Source organism: Camelus bactrianus, chromosome 7 (genome assembly GCF_048773025.1).
Source record: "Camelus bactrianus isolate YW-2024 breed Bactrian camel chromosome 7, ASM4877302v1, whole genome shotgun sequence".
Taxonomy (NCBI): domain Eukaryota; kingdom Metazoa; phylum Chordata; class Mammalia; order Artiodactyla; family Camelidae; genus Camelus; species Camelus bactrianus.
The window spans coordinates 34,396,379-34,409,484 of record NC_133545.1 but is presented as its reverse complement, the minus strand read 5'-3'; the positions used below and the strand labels follow the sequence as shown (position 1 = coordinate 34,409,484).

The 13,106-nt window shown below is 36.5% G+C and overlaps 1 protein-coding gene across 8 annotated transcripts in view; it reads right to left on the bottom strand.

The window, feature by feature from the left end:
- Window positions 1-13,106, bottom strand: part of IMMP2L (inner mitochondrial membrane peptidase subunit 2) — a 937,771-nt gene that overhangs the window by 46,600 nt on the left and 878,065 nt on the right. For 5 of the 8 annotated variants that reach the window (XM_074367202.1, XM_074367215.1, XM_074367205.1 and 2 more), the window contains one exon: window positions 5,261-5,339. In XM_074367202.1, coding sequence (XP_074223303.1) covers window positions 5,261-5,339 — 79 coding nt within the window. Of the gene's footprint in view, window positions 1-1,504; window positions 1,892-5,260; window positions 5,340-13,106 lie in introns of those variants that run through there. The other 3 variants (XM_074367208.1, XM_074367214.1, XM_074367219.1) reach the window with 1 other exon arrangement.

The window sequence follows — 13,106 nt, the reverse complement described above, 5'->3', positions numbered from 1 at the left end:
CCTAGAACCTGTGAATGAGACACTGTTTGGAAATAGGGTCTTTGCAGATGTAATCAAGTTAAGATGAGTTCATGTTGGGTCAGCCTTAAATCCAGTATGACTGGTGTCTTTGTAAGAAAAAGGAAATCTGAATCAGAGACACACAGGGATAATGCCATATGGTGATGGAGGCAGAGACTGGAGTGATGCCTCTATACATCAAGGGGTGCCAAGGATTGTCAGCAACCACAGGAAGCCAGGAGGGAGACAAGGGAGAATTCTCCCCTAAAACCTTTAGGGAGGACATGATCCTATCAACACCTCGATTTGGAACTTCTGGACTTCAGAACTGTGAAAGAATAAATTTCTGTTAAGTTTGTGGCAATTTGTTATAGCAGCCCTGGGAAACTAATACATCTAGGAAGTGAATTTTATCCAAATTTGTTGATAAGACATCTATGGAGGAAATGAGTATTTCTGATGGCCTAGTGTGTGAGAAAGCTTTATAGAGTTTATTTTGTTTAATCTTCATAATAACCTACAAGGCAGATAATAGTATCTACATTTTAAAAACTAAGGAGGCTCAGAAAGTTAAGAACATTTACCATAGCCACTCATATCTTTTCGTTTCAAAGCCTTGAGTTCTTTCCCCTACTTCAAGCTGCCTTGTACAGTTTGAAGTAGTACAAACTGTTAACAGCAGGAGTTCCAGCTCCATCTGGGTGCCTCTCTGTAGGAGCTGGTGCACGGAAGAGTCTTGTGTTAAGTGAGATGTTAAATAAGCTAATTTCTAATTAGTTTCCAATTCTGAAGTTCTAGAAAAGATCCACCAGATCACACAGAATTTTAGAATACTACTGGATTTTAAAGCCCCTACTAAAACCCAGGACTCTCAACCAAAACACACAGGCTGCACCCCCATAGAACACAGAAAGCAGAGAAGCAGCAGTACTGAGAACTAGTCATTCAGTTCATTTAATCCCTGACCACTTTGCTATGCTCCACAAAGGCGGAGCAAAGGGGTTCTTGGCTACACCGGCAACTGAGTAATGACTTTCAAAAGCCATCAGCTTCTAAGTAGAAATTCTCATATATCTAAATTCTTCTTTGTTACATATCTAACCAACATTAACATTCTTTTTTTGGTCTAATGTAAAAAAGTACAACTAGACTATGAGTCAGAGGCCTAATTTCTAATTTTGGATTTGCCATAAATTAGCAAATGATGCAGTCTATTTACTTCCATAGCCATATCTATAAAACAATAGAAAGAGAGAGATCATTACTTATTCAGCAAACATTCACTGAGCTTTAATATGTATCTGACGCTGGGAATGGTCCCCTTAATGGTAGAAGGCATAGAATGGAGAAGACAAATTTGCTCATTGGTGCTAGTGCTATTTGTATCTCTGTTAAATTTCTGTATCATTCCCTATTATGACATTCTGTAATGTTTTGTATATATAAGAAAAACATTTCCTAAACTATATTCTACTGTTACATTATTTAACCAGAACCATTTCAAAAAGATCTTTACCTTCCTTTATTTTCTATTTCCATAGATACTCAGATAAGAAAAATAGGGCAGATCATAACTCACTGGCAAACACGAAGAAAACTGTTGAACATGGCAGAGCCAACATTTTCAAACCAGCATTTGAGTAAATATTTATCCAGCATATTTATGAGTGTAGTATATCCCAAGTTGGAGTAATAGCAAATGATACAATTCCCAGATCAAAATAAAAACAAAAAAATTTTAATCACACCTGTGGATTCAGGCTAATTTGCAAAATGAGAGGAGAACTTACAAAATTTGAAAGAGCACAAGTAATGTTTAGATGACATCTTTCCTCATAATTCCAAGATTCCTGGCATCTGAAAAGGTTGACTTCTGGGTGCCTTCATGGAACTACAAAATATCAGAACAAGAAGGAACTCGAAATAAAAATCCTCTTGTTTAATTCCTCAGATAAAATGTCTCAAGTCTAGAGTGGATTAGAGACTTGTTCGGAGTTTTACGTCATAAAAAAAGTCCAGAATGGTCATGAAGACCACTGTGCACATCCATCTGTATTCAGGTTGAACAAAATTATTTTCTGCCCATTAGTCTTGTAAGAGGAAGGAGTGGTTTGTTTTTTTTTTTTAATACTCTTTACGTATACCTTATTTATCTATTGAGTGTTACACATTTTGATACAAAAATCAGAGAACTCGTTTATAACTCTTCCCAGCATAACAGGATCATTTTTTAATTCTTCAGTCATTCTGTTAGGCTGAATTAGATTGAGTTAGGTTGAGTTAGGTCATTTCAAGAGATTGTCCCTCCCTCCCTCTGTACCTTCTCTCCCCTTCTGCCTCTCTCCCATCCCCCTTCCCCTCCCTCCCTCCTTCCCTTTTCCTCCCCCAACCCCGTCTCTTTTTCTTTATGCATAAACACAATTCTTGAGTGTATTTCATAGCTTGTTGGCTTCTTTCTCACCTTAGATTCATTTTGGGCCGTGTACCCTTAACTGCTTTAGATATAATGAAATACCATAAAAAAACTATTAAGATTTTTTTGTCTTGTGATGGAAAAAACTATCAGAAATTATACAGCAAAGTCTATCTTTTTAAGACAGTTTGCCCTATTGTGATCAACTCAGAGGATTCAAATGGCTCAATAGCTGATCACACATTTTCAAATCTAAGGCAATCTATGAGTAAATCCAGGATCAGCTTGAACGTACTTCATAACCAATAGCCACATTTCACATATGGACAAAAATCTGATTATGAAGATTAGTATTCAGTGACAGGTGAACATGCTTAAAGATTGTATTGACTAAATGTTTACATATGTATTCTAGGAAGATGGCATAGTGCCCACAAAATGATTGGGGTATACGTTTAATTTGTCTGTCTTTGGAGTTTCCCAAATCAACTGATTGAAAGATTATAACCATAGCTAGTCATTTCATACCTGGAAGTTTTACTTAAATTCATATTTTAAAGACACTTCTGAATCCAGTCATATCATTATAGATTGAGAATTGTAGACATACTTCCCCAAGCTTAATGTGCTAGTCAATGAAGACTGAATATTTTAACAAAGTCTTCAAAATAAGTGTTAAATAATGAAAACATACCTAGATTGTCCAAACCAGGTGAGAAATCATTATTAAACCAGCATTTAAATATTCATATATAAAGTGAAATGATGTATTTTTTAAAATAGTAGATTATGGATTTTATATCAATAACCTTTTCCATGTTAATTTTTTCTAATTCATATGGAGAGTATAAAGTTGACCCTAATAACTTTGTTGATATATGGATTAGAACATAAAATTCATGGCATACTAGAAGCTGTCAAGATTTGATTATAATTTACATTCTAGCCCTGTCATGCTGAGTGTCAGGCAAATCCTTAAACTTTGTGTTGCTTCATTATCCTCTTCTGCCAAAAAAAAAAAAAAAGAAGTTTAATAACAATTCCCACCCACCTATCACAGTGCTACTGCAAGACATTGTGACACCTGGCACAAAGTAGATCCTTAACAGGTGTCTGAGTAGCACTGGTGAACATGTGTATAGGCTAAAAGAGTAAATAAAGCAGTAAGCAAATAACGTGCCTCACTACCTCCGTGTTTATCTGAGTGTTTTCTACGTGTTGAGGCAGATATGAATGCCACTTCAGATCCCCTGCAGCCCCTTTTGAGTACATCTTCTCTTACTTTCATATTTGAAGCAACAGCTGGAGATCTCTCCAAGAGTTCGTCCATGCCTGCATAACCAAACAGCTCCAGGGAACATCTGGTTTCTTTCAATTTTCACTTGGGACCATGTGCTAGAGTGGAGAGTTCAGTGATTTGTAGTTGAGGTTAATATGCCTATGTTCTTAAGACAAATGCATCCCTTGACTTTTATGGTCTCGGTATGCACACATAGACACACGTGTTATTTCACAGGCTCAAATGCATGAAAACAGAGGTCAAGGACTGTGAAGAATATTTGAAAACCAACAAGATAGCCTGCTTGAGTTTCATAGATGTTGTGTTGGCATAAGACATATGACTTCTGGGTCAGAAACCAAAATGTTATAACTCACAGCTCAACAGGCACTATGAGCTTTTTGTTTACATTGGGTCCCTTGTTCCCAGGTGCTACGGGAGTGGTGCAGAGGCAGGTCCAGGTGGATGTTAGGCATGTGATAGGTTTGTGTCACAGCTGAAGAGCATCAGACTTTGATAAGGGGACTGCAAGAAAATCTGCTTAATTTTTGTCCCAGAGGGAGATACTGTCTGTCTTTCAAGGCTATTCACTATACAAGCATCCTTGCAAAGATAATGCAGAAAAAACCTGTTAGTTTCCAGGCTCGCAAGATGTGCAGAAATGAGGGTCCCACTGAGAATTACATTCTGAGAGGAGGTTACAGGCGTCTCCACACTTCATCCCTAAATACTTCAATGTGCATCTCCTAAGACAGGACATTCTCCACATGAACACACTGCCATTATCCCTCCTAGGGAAATTAGCATTACTAATTATCTTTTTAAAAATGACTTGTTCAGTTTTGTCTTATGCTAGAATCTTTGGCACATGCAAGTATATATAATGGTGACTAACTAATTCACTAATGTTCTATTCAGAGTTCTCTAGTGAGAAGAGATCATTTGTAAATGCATTTCAGATCCCTGTTGTATCCCATGGCATAATGGGAAAGAATTGAATAGGCAAAACTTGTGTTTGCTAGAAAAGTAATAAAGCGTGATATTGAGACATGGTTGCAAATGCAATAATAGCAACATTAATAATAATAGCTGGCATTTTATAAAGCTCTTATTATGTACTAGGCACCATGCAAACGTTTTACATCACTTATTCAGTCCATTCTTACTAGCAATCCCATAAAGTTTTCATAGATGACGAAATTAACTCTATCAAGATCAATGCGTAAACATCAGAACCAGGACCTGAGCTCAGGTCTGGATGATTCTACAGCCTGTGCTCTCAACCACCATGTGATACTATACTGTTCACTCTCTGCTGGCGAGTTTGCCAGTATGAGCTTGCTTGTGCTCCATTAGCACAAATCATTTCCATAAAATGTTCCGCTTTGAAGGTGGGCCTTTATATCTCTGGGCTCAGTGGCTTCCCACACCATCTAGAAGCATCACCATATTCAAGACTTTAACAAGAGAGAGGCAATATGGTGTCAGACGAAACTGTTTTCAAAGTCATCAGAGACCTAAGTCCTGGAGTCAAACATAACAATTCAAATCCCAGCTTTATCACTTACCTTGTGTGAGAGCTTGCAGACAGCCAACCTCTGTATGATTACTCTTCTGTAAAACGTGGGTGACAGTAGTGCTTCTGGCCTAGAACAAAGTCAAAGATACAGACATCTCATGGACGATTCTTCATTCAACACCTCCCTCTGAGGAGCATCCTAGCCCAACCGCCCTAAGGGGAGAGTGAGAACAGCAAGAGCAACTGCGCCTAAGGCACGGAGGGTGCCCTGTCTCAGGACAAATGTGTACATACAAGACCCAGAAGGGGAAACATCACATGGAGCCAGTCCTCAGCTCCCTTCAGACAGCGCTGATAACAAGCAAACCACAGATGTGAAACAGCCTGATTTCAGGCCAGTTCAGATGTGATTGGCCGAACTGCCCTGACCTGACTCAGAGGGTGAATCCACCCATGTCCAGTGCTCAGAAGCACCCCTGCGAGCTCTGACTCAAACATTTCTCCTTCGTGACTTTATTCTTTTTCTGTGTTAAACACCTTTTAATGAACTCCCTCTGCCTCTGATCTTGTGGAGTGGATGCAGCCACAATTGACTTTGCTTCTAATTACTATTCACTTCATTTGCCAGATGTTTGCCTCTGAATGCCACAGCCATAAGATATGCAGGGAGAAGAAGGAGGGGTTCCTACTTCCAGTGCAACTGAGATTGGCATAGGGGCAGGGTAACTCCAGTTTGAACCTCCATCAAACTCCAGCCATGTTCTGTGCTTTCCTTGTGTTTATGATTGATCAGTTCTGCATACTTCCAAGTCACTAATATTAAAGGAAGGTCAAGTTAATTTACAATGTTGTGTTGTTTCATGTGTATAGCAAAGGGATTCAGTTATATGTATACATATATGTATGTATATATATATATATTCTTTTTTAGCTTATTTTCCATTATAGGTTAGTATAAGATACTGAATAGTTCCCCGTGCTATACAGTAGAAAGTTACTGTTTATCTATTTTATGTATAGTAGTTAATATCTGCAAATCCTAAACTCCCAATTTATCCCCCCCTTTCCTCTAACACAACTTTGTAAATCAACTATACTTCAGTAAAAACTAAATAATTTTTTTAAAATGTAAAAGAAGGTCAACATTTCCACATGATCTGGCTAATGCTAGTTTTTTCCCTCTCCTGCTCTTAACACATGGGGGTAGTTGCTTCTGAAGACTATTCCCTTAGAGGTGATTTCAACCTCCTACAGAAACAAAGGATCCTAGGAATTACCTCCTCAGAGAGTAATCTCCAGTACAGTTTATTGTTGTCCGTGATTGACAGGAAAACTCACAGTAGTTAACCCCAAACTGGGGGTGACTCATGCCTTCTCTCAGTCAGGATGACCTTTCAACATTCCTGAAAAGCAGATGAGGAAATATTTCCCAAAGGACCACATTCTAGAACCTCATGAGTTTGACGTATTGGATTATTCCACAATTTTCTTTCACGAGATTCTGGAACACATTGCACCAATGAAGTACACCACCCCCACCAACACCAGTTTTCCACAGCTTCACGTGTGCTCTGCATATATCTGATTACTTAGATCCAAGTTATGGAATTTAGGAAAGTGGAAAACGATATAAATTTGGAAGTGAAAGTGTGATCCTCTACTCCAGTAGTTTTAAAGATTTTTAATCTATACATTCCTTTGCTCAAATAAAATGCTATGTGGAAGTTCAATTAAAAAAAGAAAAAAGGAAGAAGCACTTCAACTGACACAGGGTGGCTGTGGTTCCAGTGATGGTGGAGATCAGAATTCCTGCCCAGTCAGCACTCCCTCCCTGCAATCACAGCCCCTCTCCCTACACCAGACAAGCTCTAAAGAATGCCTAGAGTTCCATGGAGCACAGTTTGGAAATTCTTGATCTAATCAGCTCTCTATTCAATTATAATTCCCCAAACATTTGTTGAGCATCTCCTACAACTGCTGACACTGCTCAGTGCTTTACTCCCAGCCCACCGTTTACCAAGTGGGTCGACTTGGTGTAGAATGACTTAACCTTAGTACTCATCTGTAAAATGGTGAGCGCATCTGACTCAGGGTGTTTCAAGTATTCAAGGAGATCATGTCTGCACCGTGCTGGATCTCATGGTAGCTATTTGAAGACTTCTCCATCATCTCTTCCTCTCTTGCCTCAAGCCCATGATGTTGAGTGAAAGAAAGATCAGTTTCTATGCATAGTGCCACTCAGGAAGAGGCTGTGCTTTGAAAAAATATTTTAATGTGCTGCTGTTTCAAAATTTGCCACTTCATGCCCTTTGGGTTGGACAACGAATGCTTCAAAAATTACAGGCTTCTGGAATTGCCACTGATGCTGCAGAAAAGCTTTTTAGCATTTAGAATCTTCTACCTGCTCTCTAAACTTGGCTATGTGAGAATAAGCCTGATGTCATGAGTCAGTTCTGCAGCATTTTCTCCCATAATTTAAGAGGCACATAAATATAAATAAAAGAAGATGGTAATTCACACACACATACTCCATTATTGCTTAATGAGACTCAACTGTGGACATGTACACTTCTTCCATTACAAGGCAATTTTAATTCTTTATATATTTAATCATGTCTGAAATAGATGAAATGGTTGAATTACTATCAATTTCTTTTTTTAAAGAAACTAGAGATAGGTAACAGGTGGATGTGTTGGGCTGTGTTCAGTCTGGAACAGTTGCTGTTTTCTTTTCAGTTATTCTAAATTTATTGCCATGACTGAAGATAAAACTCTACAAAGGAGATTTCCCCTTCTCTCTGCGTGGAGAAGATGAGTGATATTTTCAAGTTGCTCCTTTTCATGTTTCTCATGATTGACTGATGAGGATTTCATTTGCCATTTTTTTTTCTCCAGTTCCCATCAGTTTGAAATAGACATTGAAAGATGCCCCCTAGGTATATCATAATTGTTTCCCATCAACCTTTTTTTCGCCTTCAGGTTTCTGTGCATGTCCTTATTAAATAAATGTTTGTAAAAGTAACCTTACCATTCTGATTTTCCACTGTGACTTTACCAGATAGATTCTTCATCATTTATTATTCTCTACCAAACATGCCTCAAGCCTTTTATTTGAATCCAGTGATGCTTGCTCAGGGGAAAAATAAATGAACCTACTACTAAGAGAAGCTTTAAAGGGATTTGGCTTTACTTGGTGCATGATTTCTTCTTTGTGTTTTTCAAGAGGAAGGAACAACCTGTTCTGAAGGGAATTACCAGCTAGATTTTAATTTGCACCTCTTCCCAGAGTGCCTGAAATTCACACATCCTCACCCAAGTTTTCTGAGCCATATTTCAAAGGCTTGGCTTTAAAAAAAAAAAAAATCCTTCACTTGCATTTTCTTTTCTGCATCTATTGTCTGACCTAAATGACATGGAACAATATCTTAAGTGGCTGTACTCTCGGGTTCACTTCACAACGGAGTACATTTAGCATCCAGTCCAGTGACATTTGAGAACTTCTTTCATATTGATCTTCAATTTGGGATCATGCAGAAACAGTACAAAGGGGTTCATTCCAGCCCATTCCAGGAAATTGGCTCCTAGCATAAATGGGCAACAAAATACCTGTTTACAGTAAATGCATATTTTATGAATAGTTCATAAACACTGTCTAAGTAGAGAGACTGAAAAACATTCTGATAAAAAAACATCTGTTCATCCAAGAGAATTCCCCCTCACCCTTCTATATTTCCCTCTGAGGATTGTTCTGAGAACCAGATTAATTTACTTCTTGATTGTCAGGCAATTTTCTCACAGCAAACCTGTGAGCCAGACTAAATTCCAGGTTTCAAGGGTTCCCAAGTAAGGACTCTGCACTCAAAATAAAGAAGCAGTTTGTTAGCTCTTTCTCTTGCAGTCTGCTCCACTAAGTCTTATTGGTAGTGCTGTGCTTGTTGAAAAGATGGGTAAAAGTCAATCTGGGTGTCCCTTTTAAAAAAGCTACCTAGATGTCTGCTTGTTTGGCAGATCATACTGCAGTGAGGCTGTGTAGTCCATTATGAAACTTGGAGGTGAGATGTTTTCCTATGATGGAGTGAATATTTTAATGGGCTCACATTTCTGGAATTTGTTCTTTTTTTCCTCATAATAGAAACAAATGTTGATAAATAGCTCTGACTACCTTTAGGACTTTCTACTAATATGCTATGGTACTGAAAGGACACCAGTGGGATGGAGTGTACATTAACATAATTAGGTTCATTCCTTCATGCAGCAAATTATGTTAAGTGCATACTGTGTACTAGGCACTGCATGAAATACTGGGAGACTAAGGGTGCACAAGAAAAATTTTTTCTTTAGGGATTTCTCAGTAAAAGGGAGACCAACAAGTGAGTCAACAGTGACCCAAGGGAGTGCAGAATATTTTGTGAGAGCTATGAATTGTTGATCTGGGAGCAGAGCAGAAGCAACTAACAGTCTGGGAGTAGGGTCTCAGGGAAAGGACTGCCAACACATCACTTACCAAGATAAATAAGAATTGCACAAGCCACCGGGGATAACAAGTTTTGAGATAATATAAACTAGAATGTGATAAAAGAAATTGGAAATACACGGGAGTTAGAGTTGTGAGATGAGACTGTAGAGGGAGGCAAGTGGCATTTCATGAAAAGGCACCAATGTGATTTAAAGCCTTTAGGAATTAGCCTCGCAGCTCTGGGGAGCCACTAGGGGTTGTTTCTTCCCCCTTCTCCCCACTCCTCCCTCCATTCCATTCTCCTCTCTCTCTCTCTCTCTCTCTCTCTCTCTCTCTCTCTCTCACTCTTTCTCCCTTTCTCTCAGATACAATAAAAAACACATCATTAAAAGGTACTGGTACATTTTTCAATGATCCATATACCCATAAAACCCAATACAATCACAATAATGAACATATTCATCACCCCCAAAATCTCCTCCTGCCCCTTTTTAAAGTTTCCTCATTGTAGATTTGTCTGCATTTTCTAGAAATTTATATAAAAGAAATTATAAACAACCCAATAAAAAATGGACAAAAGACCTAAATAGACATTTCTTCAAAGAAGACATATAGATGGCCAATAGACGCATGAAAAGACACTCAACATTACTAATTATTAGAGAAATGCAAATCAAAACTACAATAACATATCAACTCACACCAATCAGAATGGCCAACATTCAAAAGTCCACAAACAATAAATGCTGGAGAGGGTGTGGAGAAAAGGGAACCCTCCTACGCTGTTGGTGGGAATGTAATTTGGTACAGCAACTATGGAAAACAGTATGGAGAGTCCTTAAAAAACTAAAAATAGAGTTGCCATATGATCCAGCAACCCCACTCCTGGGCATACATCTGGCGAATACTCTAATTCTAAAAGATACATGCACCCCAGTGTTCATAGCAGCACTATTTACAATAGCCAAGACATGGAAGCAACCTAAATGTCCATGGAAAGATGACTGGATAAAGATGTAGTATATACATACAGTGGAATACTACTCTGCCATAAAAAAGAATGAGATAATGCCATTTGCAGCAAGATGGATGAACCTACAGGTTATCATACTAAGTGAAGGAAGTCAAACAGAAAGACAAATATCATATGATATAATTTATATGTGGAATCTAAAAAAAATGACACAAATGAACTTACTTAAAAAACAGAAAAAGACTCATAGACATAGAAAACAAACTTATGATTACCAAAGGGGAAAGCATAGGGAGAGGGATAAATTAGGAGTTTGGGATTAGCATATACAAACTACTATATATAAAATAGATAAACAACAAGGTCCTACTGTATATCATAGGGAACTACATTCAGTATCTTATAATAACCTATCATGAAAAAGACTATGAAAAAGAATAGATGTATATGTATAACTAAATCACTATGCTCTACACCAGAAACTAACACAACATTGTAAATCAACTATACTTCAGTTAAAAAAAAGATAATGTACTTTTTTATGTCTAGATTTTCACTCAGCATAATTATTTTTATATTCATTCTATTGTATAATATTCTATTGTATGAATATGTCACAGTTTGTTTATCCATTTACCTACTTATGGCATTTATGTTGTTTTGGTTTGTTGCTATTATAAATAAAGCTGCTATGAATATTTTTCACAAGTATTTATGTGCAAATATTGTTTCATTTCTGGTAAGTAAATACCTAGGAATGAAATAGATAGACAATATGATAGGTGTTTAGTTTTAAGGAAATATCAATCTGTTTTTCCAAAGTGTTTTCTTTTATGTTTTCTCCAGCAATGTGTGAGAGTTGCAGTTGACTCATATCCCTACCAACACTTGGTGTAAATACATTTTAAATTTTAACTGTTTTAGTGGATATGTAGTGGTATATCACTTTGCTTTTAATTTGCATTTCCCTAATTAATATGTTGAACATCTTTTCCTTCATATTTTTGCCATTGACATACCATCTTTGGTAAAATTTTTGCTCATTTGCTTGTCTTTATTATTGATTTTAGAGAGTTCTTATTATATTGTGGATACAAGTCTTACATCAAAAATGCAATTTGCTTCCAGCTTGTGACTTTTCATTTTCTTAACAGAATCTATTAAAGAGTAGAATTTCTTAATTCTGAGTACAATTTATTAATATTTTTTTATGGATTATGCTCTTGGTGTTGTATCTAAGAAGTCTGCATAAACCAAGGTCACAAAAATGTTCTGCTATATTTCTTTAGGAAGTTTGAGATGTTTTGGTTTAATATTTAAGCAATGACTGATTTTTAGCTAGTTTTTATATTAGGGACTTTTATCAGGTTAGAGAAGTTCCCTTTTTTTTTCAAATTGGCTGGGAGTTCTTATGAGGAATAGACATTAGATTTTGTCAGATGTTTTTCTTTGCATCTATTAAGATAGTCATTTTTTTCCCTCCTTTTGTTTGTTGATGTGGTGAAATACATTGACTTTCAAATGTTAAACCAGCATTAAACATATAAGAGGAACCCAACTTGATTATGATGTATTAGACTTTTTATATATGGTTGAATTTGATTTGCTAAAATATTAAATTTTTGCATCTATGTTTGTGAGAGATTTTGGTTTATAATTTTCTTATAATATCTTTGTCTAGTTTTGATATCAGGGTCATGTTGTTCTCTTAGAATAAATTTGAAAATATTCCCTCTTCTTCAATTCTCTGTATAAATTTGGTATTATTTCTTCCTTAAAATTCGGTAGCCATCACAACCAAGGCCATCTAGACCTGAATTTTCCTAGTGGGAGGTTTTAAAATTTGAAATTCAATCTCCCTGACATTTTTAGGGTTATCCAGATTATTTCATTCTTCTCAAGTAAGCTTTGGAAGTTTTATGTCTTTCAAGGAACTGGTTCATTTTATCCAGGTTACTGAATTTTTTGTGTACTTTTGTTTATACTATTTCTTTTTATCTTTAATATCTGTAGAATATGTAAGAATGTCACCTCTTTAATTTGTGATAAAACTGTTTACTCTCTTTTTCTTCATTATTCTGGTTAAAACTATAAATTTTATTGATTTTTTTCCAAAGAGAAAGCTTTTAGTTTTACTGATTTATTTTATTTATTTTCTATTGATTTCTTCTCATTTCCTTTCTTCTGTTTACTATCTAGTCAGTTTGGTCTTCTTTTCTAGTTTCTTAAGGTTGACACTGAGTTTACTAATTCAAAATCATCTTCTTTCTAGTGCAGCCATTTAATGCTGTAAATTCCTCTCTATTGTTTTAGCGTCATTTAAAAAATTTTATGTTGTATTTTCATTTTAATTTGTTGAAAAATCTTTAAAATTTCTCTCAATTTCTCCTTTGACCCCAGAGTTACTCTGAATGTATTGTTTAGTTTTCAAATATTTGGGGTGTTTTTTGTTTTGTTTAGATATTA